The sequence below is a fragment of the Balaenoptera musculus genome, chromosome 1 (genome assembly GCF_009873245.2).
Source record: "Balaenoptera musculus isolate JJ_BM4_2016_0621 chromosome 1, mBalMus1.pri.v3, whole genome shotgun sequence".
Classification (NCBI taxonomy): Eukaryota; Metazoa; Chordata; class Mammalia; order Artiodactyla; family Balaenopteridae; genus Balaenoptera; species Balaenoptera musculus.
Genome location: NC_045785.1, coordinates 170,617,466 through 170,633,068, shown reverse-complemented (window position 1 = coordinate 170,633,068; position 15,603 = coordinate 170,617,466). Strand labels below are relative to the sequence as shown.

Below are 15,603 nucleotides of genomic sequence, written 5' to 3'. Positions count from 1 at the left end.
ACAGAGATGTAAGGATATTTTTTTGTGTTCTCTGAAGGAAAGGTGCTAATTTGGGCAAAAGTGTTGGGGAAACTATGAGAGGGGTGGTATGGATAATTACTTAAGGTATGAAGTTATGTGAGAATCTCACATCAGTAATAAAGTTTGAGGGGGAGCGAAGATATAGTCCCGTAATCCTCTTTCCTAGTTATTTCACCCGTCATCAATATTTTGACTTTGTTTATGGGTTATTGAGTGAGGACTGTCTTTTCATTTCAATAGAATTAGACTTCAGAGAGTTGTGCAGGAATTGGGCAACTGCATAGCTTAGTGAAAGCCAGACAGCTTGTGTTTGGATTCCAGTTGCATCAAGTAGAACCTAAGAGATCTTTGGTTAACTAACCTGTTGGTGCCTTACTTTTCTCGTTTGTAAAATGGAGATGATAATAGTGCATCCTTTATGTGGTTGTTATGATGATTAAAATGAGTGATTTGTAAAGCGTGTACTGTGGTACATAGTAAGCATAAATATTTGCTAACTAATAAGAGCGTTATTCTGTTTATTAATTAGGTATGATTCACATAAGATAACTTGGGATATACTATCTTTAAAAAATGTGTTGTACATCACATACTTTCTGTGAATGATGAATTGATATTTAGCTATGGAGTATCGTGGGAAAAGAATTACTAAATTTTATGTGTAAGTTTTGCATAAAAACACTTTATATTGTTCACATTCTTTCTAAAACATGTGAGCCATTTTCCTACCTTGCCAAGTACAATAAAGTAAAAATAATTGAATTTACCTTTTAGATTGAAATCCTTGAAGGGTACAACAGGGTCTGATAAATTAAATTCTATTTAATGAAGTTGTACTTTATTTTTTAAGATTTTGCATGTTAAGTTTTCAAAAAAAGTGACATCAATACATAAAGTAACTTCATTTATACATCCCTTTCTTGAAGTGATAAGAAACTGAGCATACTCTGAAAGATAGTAAGTGTAGAGCTTATATTTTAACAGGTCTCCTTCTAGTACTCTTAATGTATAGCCTCAAGCAAATTATTCCCTTCAGTTTTTACAGCCTTAGTGCATAAAATATAATTTTGAAATGTTATATATATATTTTTTTGAATTTTTTTTTTATACAGCAGTTGTTTTTTTTTTTAACATCTTTATTGGAGTATTATTGCTTTACAGTGGTTTGTTAGTTTCTGCTTTATAACAAAGTGAATCAGCTATACATATACATATATCCCCATATCTCTTCCCTCTTGCGTCTCCCTCCCTCCCACCCTCCCTATCCCACCCCTCTAGGTGGTCACAAAGCACCGAGCTGATCTCCCTGTGCTATGCGGCTGCTTCCCACTAGCTATCTATTTTACATTTGGTAGTGTATATATGTCCATGCCACTCTCTCACTTTGTCCCATCTTACCCTTCCCCCTCCCCATGTCCTTAAGTCCATTCTGTAGTAGGTCTGCGTCTTTATTCCTATCCTGCCCCTGGGTTCTTCATAACCATTTTTTTTTGTTTTTTAGATTCCATATATATGTGTTAGCATACGGTATTTGTTTTTCTCTTTATGACTTACTTCACTCTGTATGACAGACTCTAGGTCCATCCACCTCACTACAAATAACTCAATTTCGTTTCTTTTTATGGCTGAGTAATATTCCATTGTGTATATGTGCCACATCTTCTTTATCCATTCATCTGTCGATGGACACTTAGGTTGTTTCCATGTCCTCGCTATTGTAAATAGTGCTGCAGTGAACATTGTGGTACATGACTTTTCTTGAATTATGGTTTTCTCAGGGTATATGCCCAGTAGTGGGATTGCTGGCTCATATGGTAGTTCTATTTTTAGTTTTATAAGGAACCTCCATACTGTTCTCCATAGTGGCTGTATCAGTTTACATTCCCACCAACAGTGCAAGAGGGTTCCCTTTTCTCCACACCCTCTCCAGCATTTGTTGTTTGTAGATTTTCTGATGATCCCCATTCTAACTGGTGTGAGGTGATACCTCATTGTTTTGATTTACATTTATCTAATAATTAGTGATGTTGAGCAGCTTTTCCTGGGCTTCTTGGCCATCTGTATGTCTTCTTTGGAGAAATGTCTATTTAGGTGTTCTTCCCATTTTTGGATTGGGTTTTTTTTTTTTTTTTAATATTGAGCTGCATGAGCTGTTTATATATTTTGGAGATTAATCCTTTGTCCATTGATTCATTTGCAAATGTTTTCTCCCATTCTGAGGGTTGTCTTTTCGTCTTGTTTGTAGTTTCCTTTGCTGTGCAAAAGCTTTTGTTTCATTAGATCCCACTTGTTTATTTTTTTTTTAATTTTCATTACTCTAGGGGGTGGATCAAAAAAGATCTTGCTGTGATTTATGTCAAAGAGTGTTCTTCCTATGTTTTCCTCTAAGAGTTTTATAGTGTCCGGTCTTACATTTAGGTCTCTAATCCATTTTGAGTTTATTTTTTTAAAAAATTTCTGATGCAAGATGAACTACTTGTAGTGTTGCATTTTGTGTCTGATTTTGACATGGAATGCAATGCCACATTGACAGGCATGAAGAATTCTTTTTTTTTTTCAAAATTAATGTTCCTTTTTAAAAATGAAACCAGTTAAATTTTACTTAACTTTTGACATTTTGTTTTCTGACCCAAGGGCCTTTTGGAGAGCGAGATGATCAACAGGTGTTTATCCAGAAAGTTGTTCCCATCACTAACAAATTGTTTGTAAGACTCTCATCTACTGGGAAGAGGTAACACTTTACTGTAAAGATATTATATTCAGAAGTCACATTTGTCTTGCAAAACATGTTAAGTCATTTGACACTGATAAAAGAGTGGTATCAGAAACAGATCTTTGAGAGAGAAGTCTATTGTTTAGCTTGTGGTTGTTTCAACTTAAAATTAAGACAGTATACTTAGTGCTTATTCTCTAGAATCTACTTATGATTTTCACTAATGCTGTGGACATTTAGGAAGGACTAGTGATATGATAGTAGAACAGATACACAGTGAATTGGATGGTAGACAAGTTAAATTCTAATTCTGGCACTTCCTCTTACTAGCTATGTAAATTCAACTTAACTTACTTTGTTTCTGTGAGCCTCAGTTTCTTTTAAACTTTAACTACCTTGCCAAGATTTCACTGAGTGAAAATATGCAAAATACCTTGCATAGTCCCTGACTATAATTGATGCTCAATAGGAGTTAGTTTCCTCTTTTCCATTTGACTAAAATTTTACTTCTCTTAAAATTATTATTTACAGCCTCAAACATATTGCTCTGTAACATTTCTCCTCTTTAAAAGCAAAATTTTTTGCATGTCGAGAAAGTGAAAAAAGTAAAATTCCTATTAGTAGTTATTAAGTAGGTTACAAATTTTTATATTAATGTTACTAATGCTAGTGATATTTTAAATAATTTCTCTATTATCCTTTCTTCAGCATGTGATTGCTAATTTCTTAATATTTTAATGATAAAGTCTTTGAGATGATAAATTTTCTTTCCATCAAAGTTCATCGCATGTAGTCATCAGCGATTGTTAAATGAATTGATTCCAGAAAATGATTTTTGTGTTCTAAACTTTTTTTTTTTTTTTTAAGAAAATGTATTAGGAACCTACAATGTAGTTAGAGGCCAAATTTTTATCTGGAGAAATGCGTCACTGTGCTTTAGTGTTGGTGTACGTGTTAGGTGAAGAAGCTGCCAAATGGTTTAAAGCTGCTGTTATAACAGCATTCTCTAACAATGTAGTCTTTCATATTCTTCAGTGCTCATGTCCTCTCCAGTGTTGTTCCCTAAGTATTGTTCTGTCACTTCAAACAATAGCAGAGTGTTGTAATCAACTACAATTTCTGCATGATAAAACAAGTTTTATAGTTTTTAAGTTTATGATTCCAGAGGAAAAGCTATAGTTGTAAAGATAATAAGCCAAGGAACCAGGTTGGAAATGTTTTTTTCTCTCATTTAAAATCCAGGCCCTTAGGCTTTATTCCCCTCCCCTCCAAAAAAAAAACTAATTGTACAAATTACTTTGTAATATTAAATAGGAAATCAGCCCCTTATGAAGCTAATGTGAAGCAAAGCTTTTTGTTTAAAGACAGTTCAGGTTCTTAATAGAAATAAAATGAAAGGGCTTTATAAGTAGGCAGGGAAAAAAGCTTGTAAAAACTTTTAAAGAAGTAATTCTAAGGAATCTATCCCATAGGAAAAATTAAAAATTAAAAGAGCCAAATCATATTCATATGTTTGTTTTCATGCACTTAGGCTTGTTTTGTTTTTTTAATTTTATTGAAGTATGGTTGATTTACAATATATTTATTTCTGCTGTACAGCAATGTGATTTGGTTTTATATATATATATATACACACACACACATATTCTTTTCCACTATGGTTTGTCACAGGATACTGAATATAGTTCCCTGTGCTATACAGTGGGACCTTGTTTATCCATCCTATATATAATCGTTTGCATCTGCTAATCCCAGACTCCCAATCCATCCCTCCTCTCCCTTGGCAACCACAAGTCTGTTCTCTATGTCTGTGAGTCTATTTCTAGTTCATAAATAAGTTCATTTGTGTCATATTTTAGATTCCACATAAAAGTGATATATGATATTTGTCTTTGACTGACTTCACTTAGTATGATAATCTCTAAGTCCATCCATGTTGGTACAAATGGCATTATTTCATTCTTTTTTTATGGCTGAGTAGTATTCCATTGTATACAGGTATCTTCTTTATCCATTCAGCTGTTGATGGACATTTAGGTTGTTTCCATGTCTTGGCTATTGTGAATAGTGATGCTGTGAAATAGAGGTGTGTGTATCTTTTCGAATTAGAGTTTTGTCTAGATACTTGCCCAGGAATAGGATTGCTGGATCATATGGCAACTCTGTTTTTAGTTTAAGGAACCTCCATACTGTTCTCCATAGTGGCTGTACCAATTTACATTCCCGCCAACAGTGTAGGAGGGTTCCCTTTTTGGTCTTCTGCCCATTTTTTGATTGGGTTGTCTTTTTGTATTAAGTTGTATGAGCTGTTTGTATATTTTGGAAATTAAGCCCTTGTTGGTTGCATCATTTGCAAATGTTTTCTCCCAGTCTGTAGGTTGTGTTTTCATTTTGCTTATGGTTTCCTTTGTTGTACTAAAGCTTGTAAGTTTGATTAGATCCCATTTATTTATTTTTGCTTTTATTTCTATTGCCTTGGGAGACTGACCTCAGAAAACACTGGTACGAATTATGCTAGAGAATGCTTAGCCTATGTTCTCTTCTAGGAATGTGATGGTATCATGTCTTATTTTTAAGTCTTTAAGCCATTTTGAGTTTATTTTTGTGTATGATGTGAGGGTGTGTTTTACCATCATTGATTTGCATGGGGCTGTCCAACTGTTTTCTTAATTATTATTTACAGTGAGACATCTTTATCCAGGACTTCCCCCCCTGCAGGTGGATACCACAATCCCCCAGTACTCGTCCAACTGTTTTCTTAATTATTATTTACAGTGAGACATCTTTATCCAGGACTTCCCCCCCCTGCAGGTGGATACCACAATCCCCTGATACTTAAGTAAGTCCCTCATATAAACTGGTGTAGTACAGTCAGCCCTCTGTGTCTGTGGGTTCCACATCATGGAGGGCTGATTGTAGTTTTAAACAGAAACAGGAATCTAGATTTTTAAAAATATTTTGTCAATTCACAGATATTATTGAAAAATAATTAACTACATTAACAAAAATAGTAAAGTGATCTTGATAAACACAGAAAAAACATTTGACAGTTCAGCAACCATTTATGATTTTTAAAAAAGAATCCTAGCACTTAATAAAGGGCAAATTCATTAATCTGATAAATAATATCTGCAAAAGTAATTGTAGCAAACCTCATACTCAGTGGTGAAATACTAAAAGCTTTTGCCTTGAGATTGGGAATGAGACCAGGATGGGCTCTGTCACTTGCTATATGTGGGCATTGCAGGAATTAACTCCCCCCTTACCCCCCACCATCTTTTTCCCTGCCTGCTAGGAAGCTCAGCTAAGCTTCATATTCTGTTCCTATGTTTCTCACATTAATATGAGTTGTATTTCCTCTTCCTCCTTTATTTTCGGACCTTGCATTTGCCTGGCACTAATTGTTAATAATTTTTTTTTTTTTAAATAAGCCTCCTCAACTTTGTTTTGAAGTAGGCTGGGATAAATGTTTCAATCAAGTACAATTCTGTTAACCCTTCTATGGCTTTGGGACATCATTTACTGACATTATTTCTTGGTCTCCTCATTTGTCAAATGTGGATAATTGTTCTTTGTCAGGTTCTTTTATCTTTTATTAAAAAAATCAATGAAGATAGCTATAAAAATGCTTTGAAAAAGTTGAGTATTAATATATTGGAGAATACAAGGCTTGAATTTTATTCCTGTTGACTTTCTTTGACTCCTTTAAATCTGTTTTATATATGTGGAAGAGTCAACTGTAACTTTGCAAAGAGACAATTAATTAATTTAAAAATCTGAATTATAAAATGTAATTTGTTCCTCATGGTTTACAACTGTACAATATCTTTTGCAGAATCTGTGAGATCCAAGCTGTTGACTGTACTACAATATCCTCATTTACAGTGAGAGAATGTGAGGGCTCCAGTAGGATGGGCTCAAGGCCAAGGCGCTACTTGTTCACAGGCCACACAAACGGCAGCATTCAGATGTGGGATCTGACCACTGCCATGGATATGGTTAACAAAAGTGAGGATAAGGGTAGGTTCCATATGGAAAGGTGTTTGGCACAGGGTAGGCTTTTGACATAAGTGATTGACTGTAGTGATGTATGTTTTCCTAAGATGTAGGTGGTCCGACTGAAGAGGAGCTACTCAAATTACTGGATCAGTGTGATCTGAGCACATCTCGCTGTGCTACTCCTAACATCAGTCCAGCAACTTCTGTGGTTCAGCATAGCCGTCTTCGTGAATCAAATTCTAGGTAGGTTAAAGAGCTGAATTGATTGCTTTGGGAAAATTGGCTGAGCTATTGTAATCACATAGTTCTTTAAAGCCAAATTTTTCAAAGTACATTTTAAATTCATACTTTATGTTGCTATTCAATTTTTTAATTTTCTTTTTACTAAATTTCTCATCTATATGCATAAGTTTCTTTTCATAAAAAAACATTTTTTGCCCTTTAACTTATTTTGTGAATTGCTGCCAATTTGGATGCCTATTAATTATGTGATCAAGAATTCATTCAAAGGAAATTAGAAAAATCACATGTCCCCTTAGATGGTATGTGGAACTGGTGTTCCTATTGCCTAGGGACATATTAATAAAAATGATTACATTATCTTGTCTAATCTTATTTTGTCATTGTATTAAAAGTACATAATGCCTTAGTATATTGTTTTAGTTAACCATATTTTTTTAAAATTCCAAAATCTGAGTTAAGGGCCAAATACTGAAACTGTGTTGGTTCCACATTGGTTTTAAAGGTGTTTTCCCCAGCTTTTTTCAGCTATTCAAAAATCTAGCTTCATTGCGAATATATATGTATTATTTGCATTGTTAATTTTGTACACACACATACAGTATATAGCGTGCTTAAAATACATTTTTATATATATAAATAAGGACATAGTAGTCATTATAAAATTTATGTTTTAAGTGGTAGTTTAATTAATGAGATGTGCCCCTGAAAAATCCCAGAAAGAAATGTGAGCTGTAATTATTAACTGTATTTCAGTCTTCAGCTCCAGCACCATGAAACCATCCATGAAGCAGCTACTTATGGTTCCATGAGGCCTTACAGAGAAAGTCCCTTGTTAGCAAGAGCAAGGAGGACTGAGAGCTTTCACAGTTACAGGGACTTCCAGACTGTGAACTTGAACAGAAATGTAGAAAGAGCTGTCCCTGAAAATGGTAACTTGGGTCCAATACAAGCTGAAGTGAAGCGGGCAACAGGGGAATGTAATGTGTATGAGAGAAAGTCTCCTGGAACAGAAGTTAAAAGTTTGAGAGAATCAGATAGTGGAGTGGAGGTGCATAAAATAGCTGAAGGTTTTCTAGAACCCAAGAAAAGGTCATCAGAAGATGAAAATGAAAATAAAGTGGAGTTACGGAAGAAAGGAGGATTTGAAGGAGGAGGATTCCTTGGAAGAAAGAAAGTCCCCCACCTGGCATCATCACCAAGTACCTCTGATGGAGGAACTGACTCACCTGGTACTGCATCCCCATCTCCTACAAAGACTACTCCATCTCCTCGGCACAAAAAAAGTGATTCTTCAGGTCAAGAGTACAGCTTGTGAAAACTCAGAAAATGAGTAGTTTCATTAATTTAGATGAGAGTTAAACTTTACTGGATTTCAATACATTAGCTTTTACACCAAAACTTTACAAATTAAGATTGGACTTCATTCAGTATCTTTTTGACAGAATTACCTGCGGTAAGGAGATAAAATAACCATATCATCTCTTCAGATCTTTTGGAAATTTTTTTTAGTTTTACAGGCACATTTACTAGATCATTTGTAAAGCAGGAGTCTATTTCAATGTTTACTCTGTGGATTTTGGAAGCATAGTACCATGTCTTAATAAGATGGTGCCCATATAGATGAGCATCCCCTTAGAGTGTGGGAACCAACAGACTGCATTCCTAATGTTGATTATGCCTGAGATTTGTCTTGCAATGTTATATTAAGTGAATTACATAATTCTCTTTGGAGCTTAGTCTCCCAACCCTTATTGTGATTGCAAAGTGGTTTACCAGGTATTTAATGAGGTGCTATGTTTGTGAAAAAATATGTAATTCAAAAACACTATTGAATACCAGATGATTACTCTGTGTAGTAGGAAGTCCTTTAGGATAATTTTATTTTAATTGTGGTCATTTTCTGATTCTCATTGTTGGAGTTCTTAAATCTTAGCATCACCAATATTAAATATTAAATTGGTCGAAAGTCAATTTAAACTTTCTTTAAAGTTGGAGCAATTGTCTGTGTTTGAACAGATGAAATAAAAATAAAGAAATAATAAAGAAAGACAGCTTTGAGTGCCCACAAAGGAAAACTGTACCTGTTGCTAGTCTGCCTTGTTTTAGGAGCCACCATATTTTTTTTCCTGTGTTAATCATCAAGATGATAATTATTAATTAAATTAGAATGTGGCCATTTTGTTAAGCTTGAGACTGCAGTTCTGAATTTTTCGGTTAAAGGTTTTGGCTGCTGTAGAAATATTTTAAATATATTTTGAATTATAAGAACAAAAAAATTTTTGTATTTTTTTTTTCCATTTAATTGGAATGATTTCCAAGTTTCTGCAAATAATAAGGTAATTGTAAATTTAAAGCATTAAGCATTTATTGGTGAATAATGTATATATTCCCATTCTGAGAAATATAAGTGGATCAAGTCAAAATAAATTCTTTAACGTTTACTATATTGCCAGTGGTTTCACAGCCATTCTCTTGTATTTATTTGTCAAGTCAAATAAAAGTGATTAAGACTATGTGTTTTCAGTTATTTAAGGAACAGTTATCCTGTTTAAAGTGCACCTACCATGAGTTTGTTCATGTCTTTGCTTTTTCCCATAATTAAAAAGGGGAATGGGAGCAGAAGCAATTTATATGTATGAAAACTAACGTGTATTACCAGTGAGGGGAAATATTGTTTGTTAGGCAAAGCATAATTTCATTATTACTAAGGATTGTAATTATCTCTTACACCCTTCTTTCTCATTATCATACTCGTGTAAAAGTTGGGTGGGCAAGTAAGAAAACTTTACAAATTGAGTGTTTGTTTACCCAATCTTTTCCTAGAGTAAAAGGCCACTGGAAGTTTTTTTTAAAGAATTATTATATAGTAAAATCTCATAAAAAGGCAATTCACTATACCATTATTCTGTACTATATTTGCATTATACTACAAATCTTTTCTCTTTCACTTAACAAGAGCTTGAACCTTGATGTTGTTATAGCGGGAATTTGAGTCTACTCTGGCACTTAACTTGTAACCTTGAGCAGATTATAATGAAAAAACTTAGGCATAGCAGGGATAATTACCTTATTGGAGTTTTTGAGACTGAAAGGAGAAAAAAACCCTCCGAAGCCACCTGCATGCCGCAACCTCCTCTCTTCCTCACCTGTGCTGTGTGAACTTCTTTCACTTCTTAGGAGAACAGGAACATCTTTAACACTGTCCATCATTGTAAGGAAGAATAGGAAGATTTTAGAAAAAAGGCCATGTGAGGACTCAGAAGATGGCCACCTACAAGAGCACTCTCACCAGAAACCAACCCTGACAGCACCTTGATTTCAGACTTGCAGCCTCCAGAACTGTGAACAGAGATTTTCAGACAAGATGGTGGAGTTGGAGGACCTTGAGCTCACCCTCCTCTCATGGGCACACCAAAATCACAATTAACTGCTGAAAAACCATCAGTAAAAAAGACTAGAATCTCCCCCGAACCCACCCAAAAATTCTACATCCAAAGAAAGACATAAGAAATCATGAGACAGTAGGAGGGGTGCACTCACAATATAATCAAATCCCATACCACCCAGGTGGACAACCCACAAACTGGAGAATAATTATATCACAGAACTTCTCCTGCAGGAGTGAGAGCTCTGAGCCCCACGCCAGGCTCCCTAGCCTAGGGGTCAGTCATTGGGAGGAGGCGCCTCTAGAGCATTTGCCTTTGAAGGCCTGTGGGGCTTGATTGCAGGAGCTCCACAGGACTGGGGGAAATAGGCACTCCACTCTTAGAGGGTGCATACAAGGTCCCACACTCACCAGGTCCCAGGGCAAAAGCCGTGAGTCCATAGGAACCTCGGCCAGACCTACCTGCTAGTCTTGGAGCGTCTCCTGGGGAGGCAGGGGCAGCTGTGGCTCTCGGGGGTCATAAAAGCTGGTGGCAGATGTGGGGACCTTTGTGAACTCTGGATGGAGTCAGACATTTCGAGTCCTTGGCACCAAGACCCTGCCCCACCCAACAGCCTGTAAGCTCCAGTGCTGGGATGCCTCGGGCCAAACAACCAACAGGGTGGGAAAGAGCCCCACCTATCAGCAGACAGGTTGCCTAAAGACTTCTGGACTCACAGCCACCTCTAGACACACCGCTTGACAGGGCTCGGCCCACCAGAGGGCCAAGACCCAGCTCCACCCACCAGTGGGGAGGCACCAGCCCTTCCCACCAGGAAGCCCACACAAACCTCTCTACCATTCTCACCCACTAGGGAGCAGACACCAGAAGCAAGGAAACTACAGTCTTGCAGCCTGTAGAACTGAGTCCACAGCACAGATCAGAACCTACCCTGGGACCAACTGGCCCCTGGCCCTTGGGTGACAAGAGGGGAGTGTACTGCTGGGACACATAGGACATCCCCTACAGGGGGCCACTTCTCCAAGGTTTGGGACCATAACTAAGCTACTACATATGTAAAAATACAAATAGAAATTTAAACAAAATGAGACAGCAAAGGAATATGTACCAGACGAAGGAACAAGATAAAATCCCTGAAGAACAACTGAGTGAAATGGAGATAGCCAATCTACCTGAGAAAGAGTTCAGAGTAATGATTGTAAAGATGATCCAAGAACTCAGGAAAAGAATGGAGTCACAGACCGAGAAGACACAAGAAATGTTTAACAAAGAGCTAGAAAAATCTAAAGAATAAACAGATGAACTAGAAGGAATCAATAGAATAAATGAGACAGAAGAATGGATAAGTGAGCTGGAAGGCAGAATGGTGGAAATCACTGCTGTGGAACAGAATAAAGAACAAAATGAGGGATTAACCAAGATGGCGGAGTAGAAGGACGTGCTCTCACTCCCTCTTGCGAGAGCACCAGAATCACCACTGGCTGCTGGACAATCATTGACAGGAAGACCCTGGACTTCACCAAGGAGGATACCCCGCGTCCAAGGACAGAGGAGAAGCCACAGTGAGACGGTAGGAGGGGCGCAATCAGAGTAAAATCAAATCCCATAACTGCTGGGTGGGTGACTCACGGACTGGCGAACACTTATACCACAGAATTCCACCCACTGGAGTGAAGGTTCTGAGCCCCGCATCAGGCTTCCCAACCTGGGGGTCCGGCAACGGGAGGAGGAATTCCTAGAGAATCAGACTTTGAAGCCTAGAGGGAATTGATTGCAGGACTTTGACAGGACTGGGGGAAACAGAGACCCCACTCTTGGAGGGCACACACAAAGTAATGTGTGCATCGGGACCCAGGGGAAGGAGCAGTGACCCTGGGGGAGACTGAACCGGACCTACCTGCTGGTGTTGGGGGGTCTCCTGCAGAGGCGAGTGGTGGCTCTGTTTCACCGTGGGGATAAGGACACTGGCAGCAGAGGCTCTGGGAAGTTCTCCTTGGCGTGAGCCCTCCCAGAGTCTGCCATTGACCCCACCAAAGAGCACCGGTAGGCTCCAGTGTTGGGTTGCCTCAGGCAAAACAACCAACAGGGAGGGAACCCAGCCCCACCCATCAACAGTCAAGTGGATTAAGGTTTTACTGAGCTCTGACCGCCACAGCAACAGGGAGGGAACCCAGCCCCACCCATCAACAGTCAAGTGGATTAAGGTTTTACTGAGCTCTGACCGCCACAGCAACAGTCAGCTCTACCCACCACCAGAGCATCCCATCAAGCCTCTTAGATAGCCTCAACCACCAGAGGGCAGACAACAGAAGCAAGAAAAACTACGATCCTGCAGCCTGTGGACCAAAAACCACAGTTACAGAAAGATAGAGAAGATGAAAAGGCAGAGGGCTATGCACCAGATGAAGGAACAAGAAAAAACCCCAGAAAAACAACTAAATGAAGTGGAGATAGGCAACCTTCCAGAAAAAGAATTCAGAATAATGATAGTGAAGATGATCCAGGACCTCGGAATAAGAATGGAGGCAAAGATTGAGAAGATGCAAGAAATGATTAACAAAGACCTAGAAGAATTAAAGAACAAACAAACAGAGATCACCAATACAATAACTGAAATGAAAACTACACTAGAAGGAATCAATAGCAGAATAACTGAGGCAGAAGAACGGATAAGTGACCTGGAAGACAGAATGGTGGAATTCACTGCTGCAGAACAGACTAAAGAAAAAAGAATGAAAAGAAATGAAGACAGCCTAAGAGACCTCTGGGACAACATTAAACGCAACAACATTCGCATTATAGGGGTCCCAGAAGGAGAAGAGAGAGAGAAAGGACCAGAGAAAATATTTGAAGAGATTATAGTCGAAAACTTCCCTAACATGGGAAAGGAAATAGCCACCCAAGTCCAGGAAGCGCAGAGAGTCCCATACAGAATAAACCCAAGGAGAAACACGCCGAGACACATAGTAATCAAAGTGGCAAAAATTAAAGACAAAGAAAAATTATTGAAAGCAGCAAGGGAAAAACGACAAATAACATACAAGGGAACTCCCATAAGGTTAACAGCTGATTTCTCAGCAGAAACTCTGCAAGCCAGAAGGGAGTGGCATGATATACTTAAAGTGATGAAAGGGAAGAACCTACAACCAAGATTACTCTACCCGGCAAGGATCTCATTTAGATTTGATGGAGAAATCAAAAGCTTTGCAGACAAGCAAAAGCTAAGAGAATTCAGCACCACCAAACCAGCTCTACAACAAATGCTAAAGGAACTTCTCTAAGTGGGAAACACAAGAGAAGAAAAGGACCTACAAAGACAAACCCAAAACAATTAAGAAAATGGTCATAGGAACATACATATCGGTAATTACCTTAAACGTGAATGGATTAAATGCCCCAACCAAAAGACATAGACTGGCTGAATGGATACAAAAACAAGACCCATATATATGCTGTCTACAAGAGACCCACTTTAGACCTAGGGACACATACAGACTGAAAGTGAGGGGATGGAAAAAGATATTCCATGCAAATGGAAATCAAAAGAAAGCTGGAGTAGCTATACTCATATCAGATAAAATAGACTTTAAAATAAAGAATGTTACAAGAGACAAGGAAGGACACTACATAATGATCCAGGGATCAATCCAAGAAGAAGATATAACAATTATAAATATATATGCACCCAACATAGGAGCACCTCAATACATAAGGCAACTGCTAACAGCTATAAAAGAGGAAATCGACAGTAACACAATAATAGTGGGGGACTTTAACACCTCACTTACACCAATGGACAGATCATCCAAAATGAAAATAAATAAGGAAACAGAAGCTTTAAATGACACAATAGACCAGATAGATTTAATTGATATATATAGGACATTCCATCCAAAAACAGCAGATTACACGTTCTTCTCAAGTGCGCACGGAACATTCTCCAGGATAGATCACATCTTGGGTCACAAATCAAGCCTCAGTAAATTTAAGAAAATTGAAATCATATCAAGCATCTTTTCTGACCACAACGCTATGAGATTAGAAATGAATTACAGGGAAAAAAACGTAAAAAGGACAAACACATGGAGGCTAAACAATACGTTACTAAATAACCAAGAGATCACTGAAGAAATCAAAGAGGAAATCAAAAAATACCTAGAGACAAATGACAATGAAAACACGACGACCCAAAACCTATGGGATGCAGCAAAAGCGGTTCTAAGAGGGAAGTTTATAGCTATACAAGCCTACCTAAAGAAACAAGAAAAATCTCAAGTAAACAATCTAACCTTACACCTAAAGAAACTAGAGAAAGAAGAACAAACAAAACCCAAAGTTAGCAGAAGGAAAGAAATCATAAAGATCAGAGCAGAAATAAATGAAATAGAAACAAAGAAAACAATAGCAAAGATCAATAAAACTAAAAGTTGGTTCTTTGAGAAGATAAACAAAATTGATAAGCCATTAGCCAGACTCATCAAGAAAAAGAGGGAGAGGACTCAAATCAATAAAATCAGAAATGAAAAAGGAGAAGTTACAACAGACACCACAGAAATACAAAGCATCCTAAGAGACTACTACAAGCAACTTTATGCCAATAAAATGGACAACCTGGAAGAAATGGACAAATTCTTAGAAAGGTATAACCTTCCCAGACTGAATCAGGAAGAAACAGAAAATATGAACAGACCAATCACAAGTAATGAAATTGAAACTGTGATTAAAAATCTTCCAACAAACAAAAGTCCAGGACCAGATGGCTTCACAGGTGAATTCTATCAAACATTTAGAGAAGAGCTAACACCCATCCTTCTCAAACTCTTCCAAAAAATTGCAGAGGAAGGAACACTCCCAAACTCATTCTATGAGGCCACCATCACCCTGATACCAAAACCAGACAAAGACACTACAAAAAAAGAAAATTACAGACCAATATCACTGATGAATATAGATGCAAAAATCCTCAACAAAATACTAGCAAACAGAATCCAGCAACACATTAAAAGGATCATACACCACGATCAAGTGGGATTTATCCCAGGGATGCAAGGATTCTTCAATATACGCAAATCAATCAATGTGATACACCATATTAACAAATTGAAGAATAAAAACCATATGATCATCTCAATAGATGCAGAAAAAGCTTTTGACAAAATTCAACACCCATTTCTGATAAAAACTCTCCAGAAAGTGGGCATAGAGGGAACCTACCTCAACATAATAAAGGCCATATATGAC

The 15,603-nt window shown here is 37.5% G+C and overlaps 2 protein-coding genes across 3 annotated transcripts in view; one reads left to right on the top strand and one right to left on the bottom strand.

Moving 5' to 3' along the window:
- Positions 1 to 9,489, top strand: part of KCTD3 (potassium channel tetramerization domain containing 3) — a 63,363-nt gene extending 53,874 nt beyond the window's left edge. Inside the window, exons 15-18 of one of the 2 annotated variants that reach the window (XM_036853250.1) lie at positions 2,656 to 2,752; positions 6,570 to 6,742; positions 6,838 to 6,976; positions 7,730 to 9,489. In XM_036853250.1, coding sequence (XP_036709145.1) covers positions 2,656 to 2,752; positions 6,570 to 6,742; positions 6,838 to 6,976; positions 7,730 to 8,291 — 971 coding nt within the window. In that variant the 3' untranslated portion in view covers positions 8,292 to 9,489. Of the gene's footprint in view, positions 1 to 2,655; positions 2,753 to 6,569; positions 6,755 to 6,837; positions 6,977 to 7,729 lie in introns of both variants that reach the window. The other variant, XM_036853239.1, reaches the window with a different exon arrangement.
- The window catches only part of USH2A (usherin), an 816,496-nt gene that overhangs the window by 1,442 nt on the left and 799,451 nt on the right, over positions 1 to 15,603 (bottom strand). The gene's annotated exons all lie outside the window — the stretch shown is intronic.